This window comes from Chiloscyllium plagiosum, unplaced genomic scaffold (genome assembly GCF_037043375.1).
Source record: "Chiloscyllium plagiosum isolate Xiang-an unplaced genomic scaffold, Cpla_swu_hap1 HiC_scaffold_9, whole genome shotgun sequence".
Classification (NCBI taxonomy): Eukaryota; Metazoa; Chordata; class Chondrichthyes; order Orectolobiformes; family Hemiscylliidae; genus Chiloscyllium; species Chiloscyllium plagiosum.
The window spans coordinates 67732100-67753274 of record NW_028270147.1 but is presented as its reverse complement, the minus strand read 5'-3'; the positions used below and the strand labels follow the sequence as shown (position 1 = coordinate 67753274).

Sequence of the window (21175 nt, the reverse complement as noted above, 5' to 3'; positions counted from 1 at the left end):
ACATGTGCCTCCAATCAGCTTTCAAAAGTTCTTGCCTAATACCATCAAAATTAGCCCTCCTCCAATTTAGAACTTCAACTTTTAGATCTAGTCTATCCTTTTACATCATTATTTTAAATCTAATAGAATTATGGTCACTGGCACCAAAGTGCTCCCCCATTGACACCTCAGTCACCTGCCCTGACTTATTTCCCAAGAGCAAGTCAAGTTTTGCATCTTCTGTGGTAGGTACATCCACATACTGAATCAGAAAATTGTCTTGTATGCACTTAAATTCCTCTCCGTCGAAACCTTTAACACTATGGCAGTCCCAGTATATGTTTAGAAAGTTAAAATCCCCTACCATAACCACCCTATTATTCTTATAGATAACGGAGATCTCCTTACAAGTTTGTTCTCAATTTCCCTCTGACTATTAGGGGGTCAATCCCAATAAGGTGATCATTCCTCAGTTCCACCCAAATAACTTCCCTGGATGTATTTCTGGGAATATCCTCCCTCAGCACAGCCGAAATGCTATCCCTCAACAAAAATGCCACTTCCCCTCCTTGCTTGCCTCCTTTTCTATCCTTCCTGTAGCATTTGTATCCTGAACATTAAACTGCCAGTCCTGTCCATCCCTGAGCCATGTTTCTGTAATTGCTATGATAGCCCAGTCCCATGTTCCTAACCATGCCCTGATTGCATCTGTCTTCCCTGTTAAGCCCTTTTCATTGAAATAATTGCAGTTTAATTTATCAGTCCTACCTTGTTCTCTGCTTTGTCCCTGCTTGCCCTGACTGTTTGACTCGCTTCTGTTCTCAACTGCACCAGTCTCAGATTGATCTCTTTCCTCACTATCTCCCTGGTCCCCCCCCCCCCACCTTACTAGTTTAAAGCCTCTTGAGCAGCTCTAGCAAATTTCTCTGCCAGTATATTAGTCCCCTTCCAATTTCGATGCAATCCATCCTGCTTGTTCAGGTCACTTCTACCCCAAAGGAGATTCCAATGATCCAAAAATGTGAATCCTTCTCCCATACATCAGCTCCTCAGCCATGCATTCATCTGCTCTATCCTCCTATTCCTGCCCTCACTAGCTCGTAGCACCAGAAGTCATCCAGATATTACTACTCTCGAGGACCTCCTTTTTAAATTTCTGCCTAACTCTCTGCAATCTCCCTTCAGAATCTCAACCTTTTCCCATCCTATGTCATTGGTTCCAATGTGGACAATGACCTCTTGCTGGCCCCTCTCCCCCGTGAGAACATTCTGCACTCTCTCTGAGGCATCCTTGATCCTGGCACCAGGGAAGCAACACACCATTCTGCTTTTTTGCTGCTGGCCACAGAAACGTCCGTCTGTACCGCAGACTACAGAATCCCCTAACACAATTGATCTCTTGGAAGCCGACGTACCCCTCGTTGCATTACTACTGTTTAGTGCCTGTACACAAATCCCATTAATGTCTTTTTTCCCTTGGGTGTTCCGCAGCTCCACCCATACAGATTCAACATTTGTCCAGGCTAACATTTTCTCTTACTAGTGTATTTATCTCCTCCTTTACCAGCAATGCTACCCCATCTCCCTTTTCTTTCCATTTATCTTTTCTGAAAAGTGAATGACCGTGGATGTTATCCTTGGTCACCCTGGAGGCAGATCTCTGTGATCCCAATTACATCATATCCATTAATAACTATCTGCAGTTAATTCATCCAACATATTACAAATGCTCCTCCCATTGAGACACAGAGCCTTCAGACTTTTCAAAAAACATATATTGCCCTTTTAGAACCATGGTGTAATGTCGCCCTTTTTGATTTGTCTTTGGTTTCTCTGCTTTCCATGTTTTCCCCTTACTGTCTTTTGTTTCTATCCTCAACTTATTTCCCTCCTTGCATAGAGTATTATTCAGTATTCCCCCTAATTTCCAAACGTTTAATCACTTTTAAATAAATAAAGCAGCCAATATTCTATTTTTCATCTGTACAATATTGCCAGTACTGTTTCAACACCATATGTATTTCCTTACCGAGCAAGTTCAGTCTTCAGCTTCCCAGTCTCTTCAGTCAATTGTTGAATGCGTTTGGTATTTGTATCCTTTTCTGATACTAGCTTCTTATACTCATCAGGATCAGTCTCTTTCTGCAGGCTTATTAATTGCTAAAATGCAAAGACAATCACAAAATGGCTGTTAGTACATTTGCTTATGCTAGCTTATACTGTATATAATGCTTCAATTTTTAAAGGAAGTGTTTCCGATATGAAATTTGAGTAAATAATTATGTAAACATATGGCTAATCCATACTGTTAAATTGAAGAGAAGTAAGCAGTTAAATAGCATAGTTTAATTCCCAAGAACATTGACCAGAAAGTCAATAAACAGATGGAAAGAAAAGGACAAATACTGACAAAACAAAATGGATAAAGCCAATTATTTTTAGCACAGAGGCCTTTCTATGACAAATACAAACCTTAAATTTAAAAAAAAGTGGTAAGTATCAGTTCAGGTTCACAGAATTAGAAAACATTTTGCATCAACCACTGCAACTAAATTGACGGCCTCCGTTACAGGGATAAATGAACAGTAACAACTGGAAGTTTGAGATTAGAAATTTACTGAGTACATAAAACAAAAAACTTAAGAAAACAGCCCTCCCTTCATACCTGAGCACGGGCTTTCCAACGTTTGAGATCCTCTTCAAGCAACTTCTTCTCAGCTTGCAACATGCCACTTTTCTCACTAAGTTCAGTATTAGATTCTTGAAGAGGCAGGATATCAGACTCCATCTTATAAATCTAAGAATTGAACAATGTTATCAAGAAATATCAGCCAAATTACAGATTGAAAATTCAAGATCCACATCTCAATTTAAAAATACATTTCTTTAAAAAATTATCAATTTCAGTATACTGAAATGAAATGTTTCAATCATGTGATGAAGACTTCAGTTAGCTCTATGCCACAGATTGGATAACTAATCCAGTGCCAAAATCAGAGACTAGATAATGTTCTGGGATTCCAGTTTTGAATCCCAGAATAAATTTCAATGCAATAAAGCCATGGAATTAAAAGTCAAATGATGAATGTTTTCAATTTCAGTGAATTATTTGTCGCTGGTATTCTCTCTCAACCGTCTCTGGATGGCTTCTCCTCCTGGAATGGAGAAGTGCAAATAAGAATCTGTGCCTGAATTTGCCTTTGTGCCAATGCATGAGTTCATGGGATGGTGCTGTATCAGCACAAATAATTAGTAATCGATATTGTGCCTATTATTTGGTTAGGATTTCCAATAGTTACGTTTTTCTAACTTCCTTTACCATTTGTTTGTATTTTAAGTGGTGTTCAGAGTGGTTAGCACTGCTGCCTCACAGCACCAGAACCCGGGTTCAATTCCTGCCTCAGGCAATTGTCTGTGTGGAGTTTGCACATTCTCCCTGTGTCTGCGTGGGTTTCCTCCAGGTGCTCCGGTTTCCTCCCACAGTCCAAAAATGTGCAAGTTAGGTGAATTGGCCATGCTAAATTTCCCGTAGTGTTAGGAGAAGAGGTAAATGTACGGGAATGGGTCTGGGTGGGTCACTCTTCGGAGGGTCGGTGTGGACCTGTTGTGCCGAAGGGCCTGTTTCCACACTGTAAGTAATCTAATCTAATCAAGTTGGACCAGTTGTATTGCATCTGAGTAACGGCACATCACATCTATCTTTAAAATAAAAAAAGTTAGGGTCCAGGCTAACTTCTTAAAATATTTTGAGGGAGTCAGGTCTGGTCTCTAACAGGAGGGAGGGAAAAAGAAAAAAACAATGAATGATGTTGAAAGATAAATATGGCGATTATTTTACATTTTAGAGGGTTTTTTTAAACTCTTAATTTCAAAATTATCTATTGGAAACCCCCCACAACTCTGCATGATAAAATGTGCTTTAAACAAGGAAGAATAAAGACCTTTGCCCGTGACTGCTGGAGTTCTTGCTCCAACCTTTCTTTCTCATCTCTCAGCATCTTATTGGTTTCAATAAGAACATTCATAGTTTCAGTCTTCTTCATTAGCTCGTCATGTTGTGCCAGTGTTTTGGCAGTTACCTGAAAGGAACTCAAACCAGTAAGTAAATATTTGAATAAACAAATTGCTACTATTGTTAAAAATGAAAAACACCAAAATTATTTAATTGCACGGTCAATGAATAACTTGAAACACATTTAACTGCCGTAAATCTGATGGAACGCAAGCATTTATATGGATGTACAACTTAATTTTCAGTTAAGTGTATTTGATGCAAAGGAGCCAGATTTATTAATGTCACAAAGGAAAATCTCAATTACTGGCTAAGAAACAAGGTTTGAAGTATTTTCATAATTTTGGCCAGACAAACAAATCCCATCTCCAAATTTCGGTCAAGAGCTTTCCAACAAGTAGTTAATTAAAGCAATTCAAGATTCTTTACTTACCTGCATCTTCTCCCTTTCAGAATTTAGATTTTCTTGCATCTCCTTCAATTCTCTCTCCAAATTCTCGACTTGCTGGCGGTACCTCAGTGACTCAACTTGGGCAACTTCAAACCTGGTTTCAGCAATTTCTCTTTCTCGTCGCACAAATCTATATTATACACAATTGGAAAAAACATTCACTATTTAACCCATTACAATTTTTGCATCGTTTGAGCTCCGTTAATAGTTTATTTTTTTGTAAGTGCATATTAATTATACCAAATGATTTATAAACAGCAATATGTATTCTGAATTATCTTGAGGGCCACCAGAGTTAATAGTTCCCATGAAATGTTTAGTGCCATTTAAGGAAATCTGTTGCAGAATTAGAAGATAGTTTGGTGAGAGCTGACAAACACCTGGGGAGGAATGCATGCAGGAATGTTGTCAGGAAGAACATGCAACCATGAAGGACCTTTTAGGCCCATGGAAAACTTGGGAACAGATAAAGTCATATGAAACTCTATTGACAAGTCAAGTATACTAAGGCTTAGAAGTCTCATCGAAACCGAGCTCAACTGAACTGGTTAGGTGTTTCATTCTTGAAGGAAGCAGAAAACCTCAAACTACAATTTTATTAACTTCACAATTCTCCATTATTCACATGTGAAACTTCAATCACAGATATAGACTGTAGTAACAATATTTATCAAAATAAACCTATGATGTACAAAAGCATCTTTCAATTATATAGCACCTTTTGTTACAATACTTCATATGGAGACATAATTAGCTAGTTTAGGATGACATATTCATGAAAGATACATGACAATAGTGACAGGTCAGCTAGGAAAACATTGGAATAGTTAAGTCTGGAAATGACAAAGGAATAAAACTTTGGTAGGAGAAGATAGACATTTGAGTGGGAGGGGATTACACAGATGAAGTTACCTTCGGAAAGGATATATAAACTGAGTTCAGGGTAGAACAGTGGTGGGCAAGTTGTTGGAGGGAATCCTGAGGGACAGAATGTACATGTATTTGGAAAGGCAAGGACCGATTAGGGATAATCAACATGGCTTTGTGCATGGGAATTCATTCTCATGAACTTGAATGAGTTTTTTGAAGAAGTAACAGAGGACTGATGAGGGCAGAGCGGTAGATGTGATCTATATGGACTTGAGTAAGGCATTCGAAAAAGTTCCCCATGGGAGTCTGGGAGAATTAGCCATTTGGATACAGAACTAGCTTGAAGTTGGAAGACAGTGGATGGTGGTGGTGGAAGGTTGTTTTTCAGACTGGAGGAGTGCCACAGGATCAGTGCTGGCTCTACTACTTTTAATCATGTATATAAATGATTTGGATGTGAGCATAAGAGGTATAGTCAGTAAGTTTGCAGATGACACCAAAATTGGAGGTGTAGTGGACAGTGAAGAAGGTCACCTCAGATTACAATGGGATCTTGATCAAATGGGCCAATGGGCTGAGAAGTGGCAGATGGAGTTTAATTCAGATAAATGTGAGGTGCTGCATTTTGGGAAAGCAAATCTGAGCAGGACTTATACACTTAATGGTAAGGTCCTAGGGAGTGTTGCTGAACAAAAAGACCTGGGAGCGCACATTCATAGCTCCTTGAAAGTGGAGTCGCAGGTAGATAGGATAGTGAAGGCGGCATTTGATATGCTTTCCTTTATCGGTCAGAGTATTGAGTTCAGGAGTTGGGAGGTCATGTTGCGGCTGTCAAGGACATTGTTTAGGCCACTGTTGGAATACTGTGTGCAATTCTGGTCTCCTTCCTATTGGAAAGATGTTGTGAAACTTGAAAGGGTTCAGAAAAGATTTACAAGGATGTTGCCAGGGTTGGAGGATTTGAGCTATAGGGTGAGGCTGAACAGGCTGGGGAGATTTTCCCTGGAGCGAAGGCTGAGGGGTGACCTTATAGACGTTTACAAAATCATGAGGGGCATGGATAGGATAAATAGTCAAATGTCTCTTGCCTGGGGTGGGACAAGTCCAGAACTTTAGGGCATAGGTTTAGGGTGAGGGGGGGGAATTGAATCTTAGTGGGAGTTTCAGAGATAGTGGTTGGCTAGTCACTTTTGTTATACACAGCAACCTGAAAAATAAAACGCATCTGCCATCCAATAAATTACCAAAACAAAACTAAAAATAATTAGTGTGAAATTAGTGGGCGGCACGGTGGCACAGCGGTTAGCACTGCTGCCTCACAGCGCCAGAGACCCGGGTTCAATTCCCGACTCAGTCGACTGACTGTGTGGAGTTTGCACATTCTCCCCGTGTCTGTGTGGGTTTCCTCCGGGTGCTCCGGTTTCCTCCCACAGTCCAAAGATGTGCAGGTCAGGTGAATTGGCCATGCTAAATTGCCTGTAGTGTTAGGTAAAGGGGTAAATATAGGGGTATGGGTGGGTTGCGCTTCGGCGGGTCGGTGTGGACTTGTTGGGCCGAACGGCCTGTTTCCACACTGTAAGTAATCTAATCTAATCTAATCTACCAGATTCACCCACATTATCTGGAGAGAACTGTCATTTTTAAACAGCAAACAGAAACAGATTTTAAAAATTATAAAACCGCTAAAAATTTTAGTCACATTCCAGAAATTGTGCAAACTATCCACATATCTCGCAGCTCTCCTTTTGCACCCATTGCTTCTGTTCAGAAAACGTCTCCAAATAGAATATCAATAAATTGAACAAAAATAGATCAAATGACAAACTGAAAATGATGAACCATGCAAAGAGCGTGGATATTGTTGACTTATACTATGACACATCATTATTACAAAATGATTACCTCAAAATTTCAAGTAGCTGTTCCTGGGACTTGCCCTCTTCATTAAAAGAAATATTTAGGGAATTCTGATTTGCTTCTTGCACTGTGGTTACCATCTTATTACTAAGGCTCTCCACCTGCTCAAGCAACAGTTTGTTCTGTTTCTGCAGATCCTCATTACGTGTTATCAGCTGAGAAATTTCATCCTATTCAAAATTGTTTTTAAACAAAACATGAAAGACAGCTTCCAACAAAAAAAAACTTATTTTACCAGTTTCAGTCAACTTAACACATGGTGCATTCAATATTATTCTTCAACAAAATGAGACATGCTGCATTTACTACAAGTGGACTAGTCCTTATGGGTTAACCTTATATGATGAGTACTGGAATATTTTCTCCACTGAATGATCGAAGTATAATTCTGAAAATAACAGGCAGGCTTAAGTTTTGTTTTCTGGTCCAATTAGTGAATGAGTGTTAAGAATATTTAGCTTGAAGTTAAAAAAAAAAGCTAGGGCAATCATGTTTTGTATCATAGATGTTAACAAAACTTCATTCTCAGAAGGTGGACCTCACAGCAAGGCGAGTACTTACTGCCTATCCTAAGTTGTGCTTAGTCATAGTAGTGCCTGTCAAACTGCTTGAATCTACATTGTGAGCAATGCTAATAAGGTGTTCTCAGAGACCTGGTGACAATGAAGAAAGAGCCATTTATATTGTATAAATGTTGTAAGGGACTCCATTTCTTGTACCTCTTGCTCTTGTTCTTCAATGTGAAGATGATTGAGGACATGGGTTTCTGAAGCTTCAGAGGTACTGCAGAATCTCCTACATATAAGGGATATACTAAAGTTGCCACTATAGGGTGAAGGAGCATACACATTTAAGTATCATATCAAATTGTTTTATAAGGTAAAAACAATGACTGCAGATGCTGGAAACCAGATTCTGGATCAGTGGTGCTGGAAGAGCACAGCAATTCAGGCAGCATCCGAGGACAGGCAAAATCGACGTTTCGGGCAAAAGCCCTTCATCAGAAATATTCCTGATGAAGGGCTTTTGCCCGAAACGTCGATTTTGCCTGTCCTCGGATGCTGCCTGAATTGCTGTGCTCTTCCAGCACCACTGATCCAGAATCAAATTGTTTTATACCTATTTAAGAACTCTTGAAGGCCTGGCCCTATAATAACAATGGAAAAACACAACTACTTCGTCTCACTTTTTAAGCCATCAGTGAGCTTCAGAAAGGACATCTGTAGCGCCTTTGAATGTCAATGGGTGATTGAAGGAGATTATTTCCATTTGAAATAATGATGATTCCAGATATCTAGAACAAACATTACGTGTAATGTTGCAGCTCAAGCCTGGATATCCAAATTAGAACCAAGGCAATAATTCAGAGCTTAAACCAATTTTGTTTTAAAAAAACGTTCTCACATGGGATGTGTACATCACTGGCAATGCCAGTCCATTGCTACCCATGCCAAATTGCCCATGAACAGAGGGACTTGCTCGTCCATTTCAGAGATAAGCGAATAGTTCACCACATTATCGGGATCTGGAGTTACGCCAGATCAGGCAAGGACAGCAAATTAAGATTTTTTTTTAAGCAATATGAACGAAGGTGACATGGCTTTCATGAGACTGGCTTTTAATTCCAGACTTTATTGAATTCAAACTTCATCTGCATAGTGAGATTAAGATCCCAAGTCAAAAGAACTGTTCTGTATTACCAACCCAGTGACATAACTACTGTGCGAGTAGCACACCACAAGTCAAAATCACCATAAACTTGCTTAAATGACACAGTGTCTTCCCCAGTGGCACTGCTGACTCTCAATTTGCTGATGGATGCTGATAAAATGATTACTCGAGTTATATTTGATCTTAAATGGAAAACACCTTCGTCTCAACTGTTCTGCAGGTATCAGTGCTATCATTATACTGAACTGGCTTAGCCAGGTGTTACTAATTCTATAGTACAACTAAAAGAGTCAGGGCTATCAGAGATTGCTATACACATTGCTTCCTGTGTCACACAATTGGATTTAGCCATTCCAAAAGTGGCTGGAGGCCTCATGTGGAAAGGAAGAAATCACATTTTTGTAACACTAGACTAAGTGACAAAGAAAAGAATGGTTTTGGAAATGGAGGAAAACTTCAGCAGTCATCAAATTGCATTAACCTGCACGTGGAGAGTCTAAACATAATAAAAAGTGAAAGGACTTGAACTCATATGACAAAGGATTGAGCTAAATTGACCTGGGATTATGCAAGGTATGTCAGCAATGTTTATGACCATTCATTTTCAAAACAAAAGGCAGAAGAGTGGAGGTGAGGTTAAGGAGAGATCTTCAAACACATTCTTCAAATTTCAGATGTAGAGATTGGAAATCTAATTTGATCATAACTGCTTAAAACTAAGTTACCTTCAAAATTCTTTCAATATCATCTTTAGCAGTCTTACACTCCAACATCTGTGTTTCAGCCTTCTGAGCAGCATCTTCCAACTTCTGCCTTACTTGAGAGTTCATGACTACTTGCTCTTTGGCAATCTGCAGTGCTTCTACATCAGCAGCATGCAGCATCAGTTCACGCTCATATTTATTCTGTGCTTCAGAGGCTATCCTTGCCTAGGAAAGCCAAAGGACGGCCATATGGTTAACATTTCCATGAAATTGGTAAACATTTATTAATTTCACTTAAAACAATTTACAAACACCAAATTTGTATGCCATAAATATACAAATACTGTGTTGCATTTGTTTTTTCCCTCTGGAAATAAAAGGATAAACAGTGTAGAAAGATAGCAATCTCTCCTGTCTGCTTTTTGTATCACTTGTATGTTACATCACCTCAAAAACTCAGATATTTCAAATATGGTAAGGCTTTCTGCAGCCACCATCTTTGCAGACAGCAAAAATCCAGGCCCTTCCCAAAATGGGATGAACATTACTCAACTGAGTGGGTTTTGATAAGACTTGTAGCTCAGGTGGAGGTTCTGGAGGTAACAGCTTCAGAAAAACACCACATATGGACCACATACTGAATCACAGAAGCAATCAACCCAACGCTCACAAACAAAGCTGCATTACAACATTATTTCAACAAGCCACCACATACTGCAGCACAGAGGAACTATGAAGAGCAAAGGAAAATCACCTATACAGCATCTTCAAAAAGAATGGGTACCCAATGAACATAGTCAGCCGATTTCTCAGCAACAATCCCAAACAAGCAGACAAAACACGCCCAGAATTCCTAGCCACTCTCCCCTACATCAAAGACATCTCAGAAGTTACTGCCAGACTACTCAGCCTCTTGGCACCATGGTAGCCCACAAACCCAGTAACATACTAAATCAGCAGCTAATGAACTTGAACGACCCTATACAGACAACAATCAAAACTAATGTCATTTACAAAATACCTTGCAAGAACTGTAACAAATACTACAATGGACAAACAGGCAGAATACTAGCCACCAGGATACATGAACATCAACTTGCCACAAAAAGACATGACCCACTATCACCAGTATCCTTACATACAGTTGAGGAATAGACATGCACGAGAATTCCTTGAAGCATGGCACTCCAACCGCAACTCTATCAAAACACACGCAAACTTGGAGCCAAGAATGTGGTGCTGGATAAGCACAGCAGGTCCAGGAGCATTTGAAGGGCAGGAAAATCACGTTTCGGGCAAAAGCCCTTCATCAGCAATGAAGCTGGGAGCTTCGGGGGTGGAGAGATAAATGGGAGAGGGATGGGGCTGGGGGGAAAAGTAGCTGAGAGTGCAATGGGTGGATGGAGGTGGCGGTAAAAGTGATAGATTGGAGGGGAGGGTGCAGTGGATAGAGGGAAAGAAGATGGACAGATGGGACGGGTCATTACAGTGCTGAGCTGGAAGGTTGGAACTGGGGCAAGGTGGGAAGAGGGGAAGGGAAGTGAGGAAACTGGTGAAATCCACATTGATGCCACGGGGTTGGAGGGTCTGGAGGCGGAAGATGAGGCGTTCTTCCTCCAGGCGTCAGGTGTTAAGGGAGTGGCAATAGAGGCAGCTCAGGACCTGCATGTCCTCCGCAGAGCGGGAGGGGGAGTTAAAGTATTTGGCTGCGGGGTGGTGGGGTTGATTGGTGCGAATGTCCCAGAAATATTCTCTGAAGTGCTATGCAAGTAGGCATCCTGTCTCCCCAATGTAGAGGAGATCGCATTGGGAGCAACAGATACAGTAAATGATGTGTGGAAGTGCAGGTGGAACTTTGATGGATGTGGAAGGCTCATTTGGGGCCTTGGATGGAGGTGAGGTGGGGTGCAAGTTTTGCAATTGCTGCGGTGGCAGAGGAAGGTGCCAGGAGGAAAGGGTGGGTTTTTCGTGGGCGTGGATCTGATGAGGTAGTCACGGAGGAAAGCGGATAGGGGTGGGGAGGGAAATATATCTCTCGTAGTGGGGTCCATTTGTAGGTAGCAGAAAGGGTGGGGGGACGATGACATGTATGCAGAGGTTGGTGGGAGGTGAGGACCGGGGAGGGGGGGGTTCTGTCCTTGTTGCAGTTGGAGAGGTGGGGTTCGAGGGTGGAGACGCAGGAAGTGGAAGAGATGCACTGGAGAGCATCATCATCGATTTGGAACCCATCTCCCATCACCTGAGAAAAAGAACCGGAAATGACATCAACCCAAAGAAACCTAAACACAAAAATAGAAAGCTGGCCATAACACCAGCGCTTCACTGGAGGCTCACCGATGTTACCAAGTACACTGACGAAATGTCAGAAAATGAAACTTCCAGCTCAGTGAGCAAACTTACATCCATGAATCAACTTCTCCGCAATCCTCTTAGCACCACGTTGCAACATGTTGATCTCGATGAAAATCGGTCCATCCTGTTCACTCTGTTTAGGCCCTGTCATTTCATACTTCAACCAAATCTCTCCTCAGCATCTGTTGTTCCAAATAAAAATCCTCCATTCTGATCTGATCTTACCATGTAGTCCAAACTTACTTTTCCTGGCAAACTCAAGTTTCCTTTTCATCGTCCCTAATGCAATCAGATCACTCCGGTAATGCAGCAACTAGAAATGTGCTCTGCACTAGTTGCAGTCTGGTATTTTGAATGTTCTAGCAGATTTTGCCAATTCCTTTGACTGGCCAGGTGCATGCCTTAATCACTTTTTCCACAAGCCTTGCTACCTTCAGCGTTCTGTGAACAAGAACTGCAAGGTCCCCCCATTTCTCCACACTTCAGAATCCTTTTGCTATTATCTATTCATTGCAATATTTAGCCTCCCAAATGCTATCTTCAGGTTCTAGAAATGTATTTAATTTGATTCTTTTCTCCTTAAGAGTCCAGTCCATTGAAATCTTTTGCAATCTACAGATTTCTCACATTGTCAATTTTTAGTCAAAGTGCAAAATTCTTCAACATGCTGCTTGACTTTAAGACTAAGTAATTAATACATACTATAAATAAAAGATCCAATACTCAAGCCTCTGGAAGCACAATTAACATTTTTACCTACCATGCATAATCTTTGTTTCTTGCCAAACCATGTCTGAATTCAACATGTCACAACCTCCCACTGACCCTTGAGCTTTTAAAATCTTGCTTTGCATGCTCTACTTGTGATAATTTTGTCCCTTACAAATGGATCTTTGGTTACCACTTAACTGTCCACTAATGAAAAAGAAATAGCAATATAGTTGCGCAAACCTGTTCTTGACAGTCAGCCCTGGCTTGCTGTTCATTGGTTGCAGCAGCTGTTGCTTGCTGAACAGCATCGTAAAGTTCAGCCTGGAGACTTTTCAAATTCCTCCTTAGTTCACTAATCTGCAATTTTTGGAAAACCAACATTGCATTAGAACAAAAGATACATAAGCGTCCGAAACCAATAACTGGGTACAAACACGCTCGGTTTCTCAAAATGTTATACATGGTTAAGAAAAACTGAAAGAACTGCAGATGCTGTAAATCAGAAATAAAAACAGAAATAGCTGTAAACGCTCAGCATGTCTGGTACCATCGGTGAAGAGAAATCAGAGTTAACATTTCAGGTCCAGTGACTCTTCCTCAGAATTGGTTTTTTTAAAAGAAATGTGGGAGGGATGGTGAACATTCGACAGAAGGTGAGGTTGTGGAAGGGGATGGAGTCAGAGGAAAGGGAAGGGGAGGAAGGTTCCTGAGGGCCATGGGCATCCCTGAGTTGGTCCATCTTGTGTGCCTTGATGCCTGAAAGTGGGGGGGGGGGGAAGGAAGGGTTACTTGTGAGCTGGAAGAAGAATTAGGACTGCAAAGTGGTGCAGCCCTGAGCCAGCGTGAAGCAATGCTGTTGGACAGGGAGGTTGAGATGACGACGCACGGCACTGAATGTAGATCTCAGGATGTGGTGATAGCAACTGTCTGTGGAATGTTGATCATCATGGAGATACCGGTGATGGATTCAAAGCATAAGGGATAAAACATGAGTTGGAATCCACATGGGGAGAGTCTGAGCCAGAGGCAGAAGCAGTCACTTACAAATGTGATGTGGCTATGGAAACGAGTTTTAGCACATACCTTTTCAAACACTATGAGCGACAGTGAAATGAATGTACATGGACAAGAAAAAAAATTGGAATGGAAATGCCATTGTCGAGAGGAGCAGAACTTCAAGGTGGGCATGCCTAGAAGTGGCAGTGAATTAAATACCAGGTAAAAACCAAAAGAACTGTGGATGCTGTAAATCCAGTTCTGAGGAAGAGTCACCAAACCAGAAATGTTAACTCCGATTTCTCTTGACAGACATTGCCAGACCTGCTGAGCATTTCTAGCAATTTCTGCACATATATCCAATGTTTGCTTTTTTGCAAAACAAAAGCAGACTATTTGTCCAAGATCTTGTTTGTGGAATCTCTTGAACGATTAGTTCATTTTGTATACCAATGAATTTTTATTTAATTGTGAGGTCATATACTTGAGTATTAAATCACTTGGAAGTTGCACTCACTGGCAACATATCCATTTGCAAATGGTCAGAGAATAGAAATCCTGCAGGAAGTAACTCATCTCCTGACTCCTCAAAGCTCGTCGATCCTCGACAAGATGCAAGTCAGGAGTAAGATGGCATATTCCCCACTTGCCTGGATGAGTGCAGCTCATCAAGAGTATCTTCTGATGACAAGGGTACTCAGATTAAAAAGCACTTTTTAAAATAAATTCAATGTGTGGGATACAAGTATTGCTGGCTGATCAGCATTTATTGCCTGTTCCTAGCTGCCCCCAAGAAGGTGGTGGCGAGCTGTCTTGAACTGCTGCATTCCATCTACTGTGGATTGACCTGCAATGCCATTAGGAAGAGAGTGTTAAAAAAATCACACAACACCAGGTTATAGTCCAACAGGTTTAACTGGAAGCACATTAGCTTTCGGAGCATCGCTCCTTCATCAGGTAGTAGTGGTAGGGACCTACCACTACCACTTGATGAAGGAGCGACACTCCGAAAGCCAGTGTGCTTCCAATTACACCTGTTGGACTATAACCTGGTGTTGTGTGATTTTTAACTTTGTACACCCCAGTCCAACACCAGCATCTCCATATCATTAGGAAGGGAATTCCAGTACATTGACCCAGTGGCACTGAAGGAATGGTGACATATTTCCAAGTCAAGATGGTGAGTGTCCTGAAGGGCAACACAAAGGTGGTGTTCCCATGTATCTGCCGCCCTTGTGCTTTCACATGGAAATGGTCATGGGTCTGGAAGCTGTTGTCTTAGAATCTTTAGGAGAAAGTGAGGACTGCAGATGCTGGAGATCAGAGCTGAAAAAGTTGCTGGAAAAGCTTATGCCCGAAACGTCGATTCTCCTGCTCCTTGGATGCTGTCTGACCTGCTGCGCTTTTCCAGCAACACATTTTTCAGTCTTAGAATCTTTGGTGAATTTCCGCAGTGGATCTTGTAGATAATGCACACTGCTGCTCCTGAGCGCTAGTAGTAGAGGGAGTGGATGCTAGAGGATGTAGTGCCAATCAAGCAGGCTGCTTCGTCCTGGATGGTGTCAAGCTTCTTGACTGTTGCTGGAGCTACACTTATCCAGACAACTGGGGAGTATTGCATCTTACTCCTGACTTGAGCCTTGTTGACAATGGACAGGCTTTGTGGAGTCAAACAGTGAGTTACATCCTACAGGATTTTTATTCTGACCATTTGCAAATGGAGTGAGTGCAACTTCAAGTAAATCAATAATTAAGTACATGACCTTACAAGTAAATAAAAACTCATTTGTCTATAAAATGAAATGGAATAGAATATCCTTTACTGCCACAGGTATTCAACACAACATACAGTGAAAAGTGTGTATCATCGCAATACATAAGCAGAATGCACATTAATTTGTAATAAAATAAAGACGATAACTTAATAAGATTCCAACATTTCCTTCTCCGCTGCTCCAGCATGCTGCTGTCAGAGTCCTACTCTGGCCTTCCCATCCCATCCCATGCCATGCCACAAAGAGATTCCTGTTCTGGGCTTTGCGGCCCATGCCATGCTGAGGGCCCCACATGAGGCTTCCCAGCCCATGCCATGCTGCCGCCAGGGGCCCACTCCATGCACAAGCATGGGATGGGATGGGATGTCAGGCTTGACAGGCCAACTGGCCCATACTGTAGCTACGCAGCCTCTGAAGACACCACTGCCATTCTGCAGCCCATCAAAGCCACTTCCTGCCAAACAGATCTCTTTACCAGGTAAGTCTGAGAAAAAGGAGTAAAAAGTAAAGAGTGCAGACAAAGAGGACAAGCACGGAACAAGAGCTCATACACAGTCTACTCCACTGCCACCAGTTTGATAGCGAATAATCACGTGACTCATTCCACAAACGAGATCTGAGACAAATAGTCTGCTTTTGTTCTGCAAAAACTAACATTGAACACGTACGGCCTTATCAGAAATGGAGCCTGTTGCTATTGGTTAGGCCTAGTAAAAACAATTCAAATGGTAGATTAACCAGGTGAAATAAAACACCTAAATAACTAATTTTGATAGAATCCCTAGTGCGCAATCAGGCCATTAGGCACAACAACTTCACACCAACCCTCCCATCTTACCCAGACCGATCACCCTACCCTACCCCTGTAACCCTGCAATTCCCTTGGTTAACACACTTAAACTAGGTCAGAACTTACACGATACCTGGTGTACATGACAAAGGAATAGCACTCTGAAAGCTTGTGGTAAGAATAAACCGGTCAGACTATAACTTGATGCCGTGTGACATCTAACCTTATCCACCTCCACATCATGGCTAGCACCTAACCTATGGCTGAAGCTTATGGCTCATCCACCTCCCTTGCATATCTTTGGATTGTGGGAGCAAATCGTAGCACCCAGCGAACATCCATGCAGACAGGTAGAACATGCAAAGTCCACATAAACAGTCACCTGTGAGGCAGCAATACTAACCACTAAGCCACCATGCCATCCTAGATAGTTAGACAGCTCATCTAACTCCTTTATTGCTAGACAATTGCAGTTATTTCTGGACCGGTTTTGTCGACCATGAATCCAGGTTGTTGCACAGATAATTAGGGTCTTGAAAGGATGAATCAGAATAAAGTTGAAAATGCTGGAGTCTCAGTTGATCCAAGACTTGACTTTGTTAGTTGTTCGAGTGAAAATTTTGACCCTTTTATCTAATTTATGTGCAAACTTTTAAATCCTGTTTTAATAATGAAGTCTTAAAGTAGGGGCTGAAACGCCAGTTTATATTTTTGATGGGCTGACTGCTTAAACAGAGAAAGCAAGTTTTTATTTGAGGTGATTCTTTTAATACTCATCTTCTCTTTCCAGTTCAGATAAACTTCGTATATGTTACTTTTTTTTTTAATGGTGGTATTTCTTTTTGTAATTTTTTTTTAAGAAAGAAAAGATCTTGTTTTACTGAACTGATATAGCTTTTAAAAAAATGTCCAAGGCAGATCTTATCTTGCATGCCTCCCACCTCTAAATAAGGTGTTTTAGTTGTTGAACTAAATTCCTGTGCACTTTGAGTAATTTGCAAATTTCTCTTTGTTAGTAATACTAAATAAGAAGTTTACGTGCAACATTTCACACATCTTGTATAAATCTAACTGAAATCCCCTAATTGTCCTGACAGAACAACACAGGATTGTAAACAAAGTCACTGAAAATGTCTGAAGTTGAGTATTCTAAATCATACTTGGAAGAACATTTACTGCAATACAATTTCTTAAACCTAATTTAGATGAATCTGAATTTTAGTCTACATTTAAATGGTGAAGACTGACACACCACTGATACTGAATCAACAGCCAGTTAGCAACTTAAATGCAGAAGTGAATGTTTTACTCACAAATTCAGTGAGATCAACAGCCTTCCTGTTTTAAAAACATACTAATCTATGAATAGATTCATCATACTTTAATTGCAATCTATAACTAACTATTTCCAATAAATAACCATTACCTGCTGTTCCAGGTTTTCTATCGCTTTCAGTTTCTCATCAGTGAGAGCTTGTTTCTCATTCTCTGCTTCCAACATGCGCTTTTCTAACTGCGTTTGGTACTCTGCTGCCTCTTTGAGGCGTGTTTCTACAGCATCGCGTACTTCTTCGGTCACCTGAGAATTGATTATGAATGAACAGATCAAGACAGTATTTCAATTTACCACAAATGATGTGAACAATTAAATTTACTTTCAAAACCAGCAGAATGCAACTCAAATACCAGTTGCTTTCCACAAAACAGACTGCTGACGACCAAGTCAAATCATTTTTTTGAAGCCTTACATGGTTGGACATACAGTTGGTTCTGCTATAATACATGTTCCTTCAACGTGGATTGGTTTTAATATGATTGAAGAAATTTACATGTTTATTTGTAGAGTGCGAACTTTCCTTACCTGTTTTGGCTAAAACATGATTCTGGCCCCATTAGTTTAAAGGCTGCAGTTACTGCACAATTTTCATATAACACGAGATCGTACAAGAACAGAACAATTGTGTTACACCAGAATCGATTGGACAATCATTATTACTCAACTTAAACCAACAGGCAAGTTGCTCAAGTGCCAGAACGAGAGATTTGGTCAGGCTTAAGTTGTAAATTAGGTATGCAAATTTAAGGGACTGCTGACATCAGCATTTCCTGATTCAGAATACTAAAGGGAACATTTACAAAATGTGGAAACCTGAACACTACTTTTTGTCATGACGTAAAAGTGCATCCAACCAAATTGTTACAAGTGATGGACTGTCCAAGAATTGTTTTAACTTATCTCCTTATTTAATCTAAAATTTAGTCGCTGGGAGGAGGAAATGGGGCCTTGTATAGAATTTCCCCAGTCACACACCCACGTGATTTCATATCAAATCTAAGTGGGGGAAAAAAATGTGAGCTCCATGTTATGAGATAGAGGTTTATTCAAAGTGAGTGATACAAGGAGGAAGCAGCTTGCTATGCTGTCATCCAGACACTCAAACACTCAAGATAGTCACATTAAAAGATTTCCACCAAATCCCACACTGCTATGCCCACCCAAAAGGAAAGAATTGCTTTTGGATTCATCTCCAACTAGAGTACTGATGAGGCTCAAACCCTACTCTGTGAAACAAAAATTGCAGAGAAGGAAACAAGGAATTACTGGAAGGTAGTTTGCTACAGAAAGTCCATTTTTAATGTTCAAGAAGATGGAGTGAAAAGGGTCTTGGTTTAAAAGTGCACTCGAAGATTCACCCTGGCAGGTGGGAGCATTTGTGCTAAAAATACAGCATAATATAAACAAAGCCAACGGTTTTAGATTGTGTCAAAAACACAAAGAATACCTTCGCTGTAGAAATATGGAAAATAAGTTATTTTTCTCATCGAGCCCTGTTTAACATTTAATTTGTTTATGGCTGATCCATTATCTTAACATCATATTGACTCCTCTCTCCCCATTCCCCTCAACACTTATAAATTTCAAACAATTCGAAACTTATTCAGTAATTTCACCTGCACAGCTTTGTGATAGAGAATTCCACAGGTTCACTACTGAAGAAATTCATCCTCATCCCAGTCCAAATAGCCTACCACATATCCCAAGATTGTGACCCTTTGTTCTGCATATCCTGGCGTGGTTTGTCCAGCCATGTCAGCTTTTATGATTTAATGAGATCTCCCTTAATGCTGCTAAACTCCAGAGTTTACAAGGGCAAACAACTTAATCTCTCCTTGAAGACTCCTCATCCCAACCATCACTGCACTCTCTATTCCTGTAGATCTTTGCTTAGGTTAAAGAAAATTGCAATAATATTCCAAGTGTATGTTCTCACTAAGGCAGTGTAGCTGCAGCAAGACTTTGTTGCTCATATAGTCATTGAGATATACAGCACAGAAACAGACCCTTCAGTCTAACCCGTCCATGCTGACCAGAGATCCTAAATTAATCTAGTCCCATTTGCCAACATTTAGCCCATATCCCTCTAAACCCTTCCTATTCATATAGCTATCTAGATGCCTTTTAAATGTTGTCATCATACCAACCTCCACCATTTCCTCTGGGTCAAACCTTCTTGCAATGAAGGCCAATGTGTCGTTTGATCGTAAAATGCCTTCCTAACTGCTTACTGCTCCTGCCTGCTTGCTCTCAATGACAAGTGTACGAAGACATAGAGGCCCCTTTGGACATCATTTCCAAATCTATCACTGCTGCCATCCTGTTTTTTTTGAGACTGAAAAAGGAAGGCTTCACAGTCATTAACATTACACTGCATGTGTAATGGTTTTGCCCACTTACCCATTCGACTAGTGTGTTAGTTGCCCAAATAATATTTAGTCTATATTACTTTATTATAATATATATTATATATTATAGTCTATATTACAGAATAAAATTGGGCCCTTGAAGACAGAAACAGGGGAATATATTACGGGGAACAAAGAAATGGCAGAAGAATTGAATTGGTACTTCAGATCTGTGTTCACTGGGGAAGACACAAGCAATCTCCCTGAGGTAACAGTGGCTGAAGGAACTGAACTGAAGGGAATTTATATTTGCCAGGAATTGGTGTTGGAGAGACTGTTAGGTCTTAAGGTTGATAAGTCTCCGGGGCCTGATGGTCTACATCCCAGGGTACTGAAGGAGATGGCTCGAGAAATCATGGATGCGTTGGTGATTATCTTCCAGAGTTCGATAGATTTGGGATCAGTTCCTGCAGATTGAAGGGTGGCAAATGTTGTACCACTTTTTAAGAATGGTGAGAGAGAGAAAGCAGGAAATTATAGACCAGTTAGTCTGACCTCAGTGGTAGGAAAGATGCTGGAGTCTATTATAAAGAATGAAATTACGACACATCTGGATAGTAGTAACAGGTTAGGTCAGAGTCAGCATGGATTTATGAAGAGGAAATCATGCTTGACTAATCTTCTGGAATTTTTTGAGGATGTAACTCTGAAGATGGACGAGGGGGATCCAGTAGATGTAGTGTACCTGGACTTTCAGAAAGCTTTTGATAAAGTCCCACATAGGAGGTTAGTAAGCAAAAGTAGGGCGCATGGTATTGGGGGCAAAGTACTAACTTGGATTGAAAGTTGGTTGGCTGATAGGAAACAAAGAGTAGTGATAAATGGCTCAATTTCGGAATGGCAGGCAGTGACCAGCGGGGTACCGCAGGGATCAGTACTTGGACAGCAGCTTTTTACAATATATGTTAATGATATAGAAGATGGTATTAGTAATAACATTAGCAAATTTGCTGAGGATACTAAGCTGGAGTACTGTGTGCAGTTCTGGTCTCCAAATTTGAGGAAAGACATTCTGGCTATTGAGGGAGTGCAGGGTAGGTTCATGAGGACAATTCCTGGAATGGCGTGATTACCTTACGCTGAAAGACTGGAGCGACTGGGCTTGTATACCCTTCAGTTTAGAAGACTGAGAGGGGATCTGATTAAGACATATAAGATTATTAAAGGGTCGGACACTCTGGAGGCAGGAAACATGTTTCCGCT

At 40.8% G+C, this 21175-nt stretch overlaps 1 protein-coding gene across 5 annotated transcripts in view; it reads right to left on the bottom strand.

Moving 5' to 3' along the window:
• Positions 1 to 21175, bottom strand: part of LOC122554466 (nucleoprotein TPR) — a 149199-nt gene that overhangs the window by 87396 nt on the left and 40628 nt on the right. For all 5 annotated transcript variants that reach the window (XM_043699535.2, XM_043699536.2, XM_043699537.2 and 2 more), the window contains exons 23-30: positions 17655 to 17807; positions 12908 to 13024; positions 9626 to 9829; positions 7215 to 7399; positions 4425 to 4572; positions 3921 to 4058; positions 2645 to 2776; positions 2009 to 2139 (exon numbers count right to left, since the gene is read on the bottom strand). In XM_043699535.2, coding sequence (XP_043555470.2) covers positions 2009 to 2139; positions 2645 to 2776; positions 3921 to 4058; positions 4425 to 4572; positions 7215 to 7399; positions 9626 to 9829; positions 12908 to 13024; positions 17655 to 17807 — 1208 coding nt within the window. The remainder of the gene's footprint in view (positions 1 to 2008; positions 2140 to 2644; positions 2777 to 3920; positions 4059 to 4424; positions 4573 to 7214; positions 7400 to 9625; positions 9830 to 12907; positions 13025 to 17654; positions 17808 to 21175) is intronic.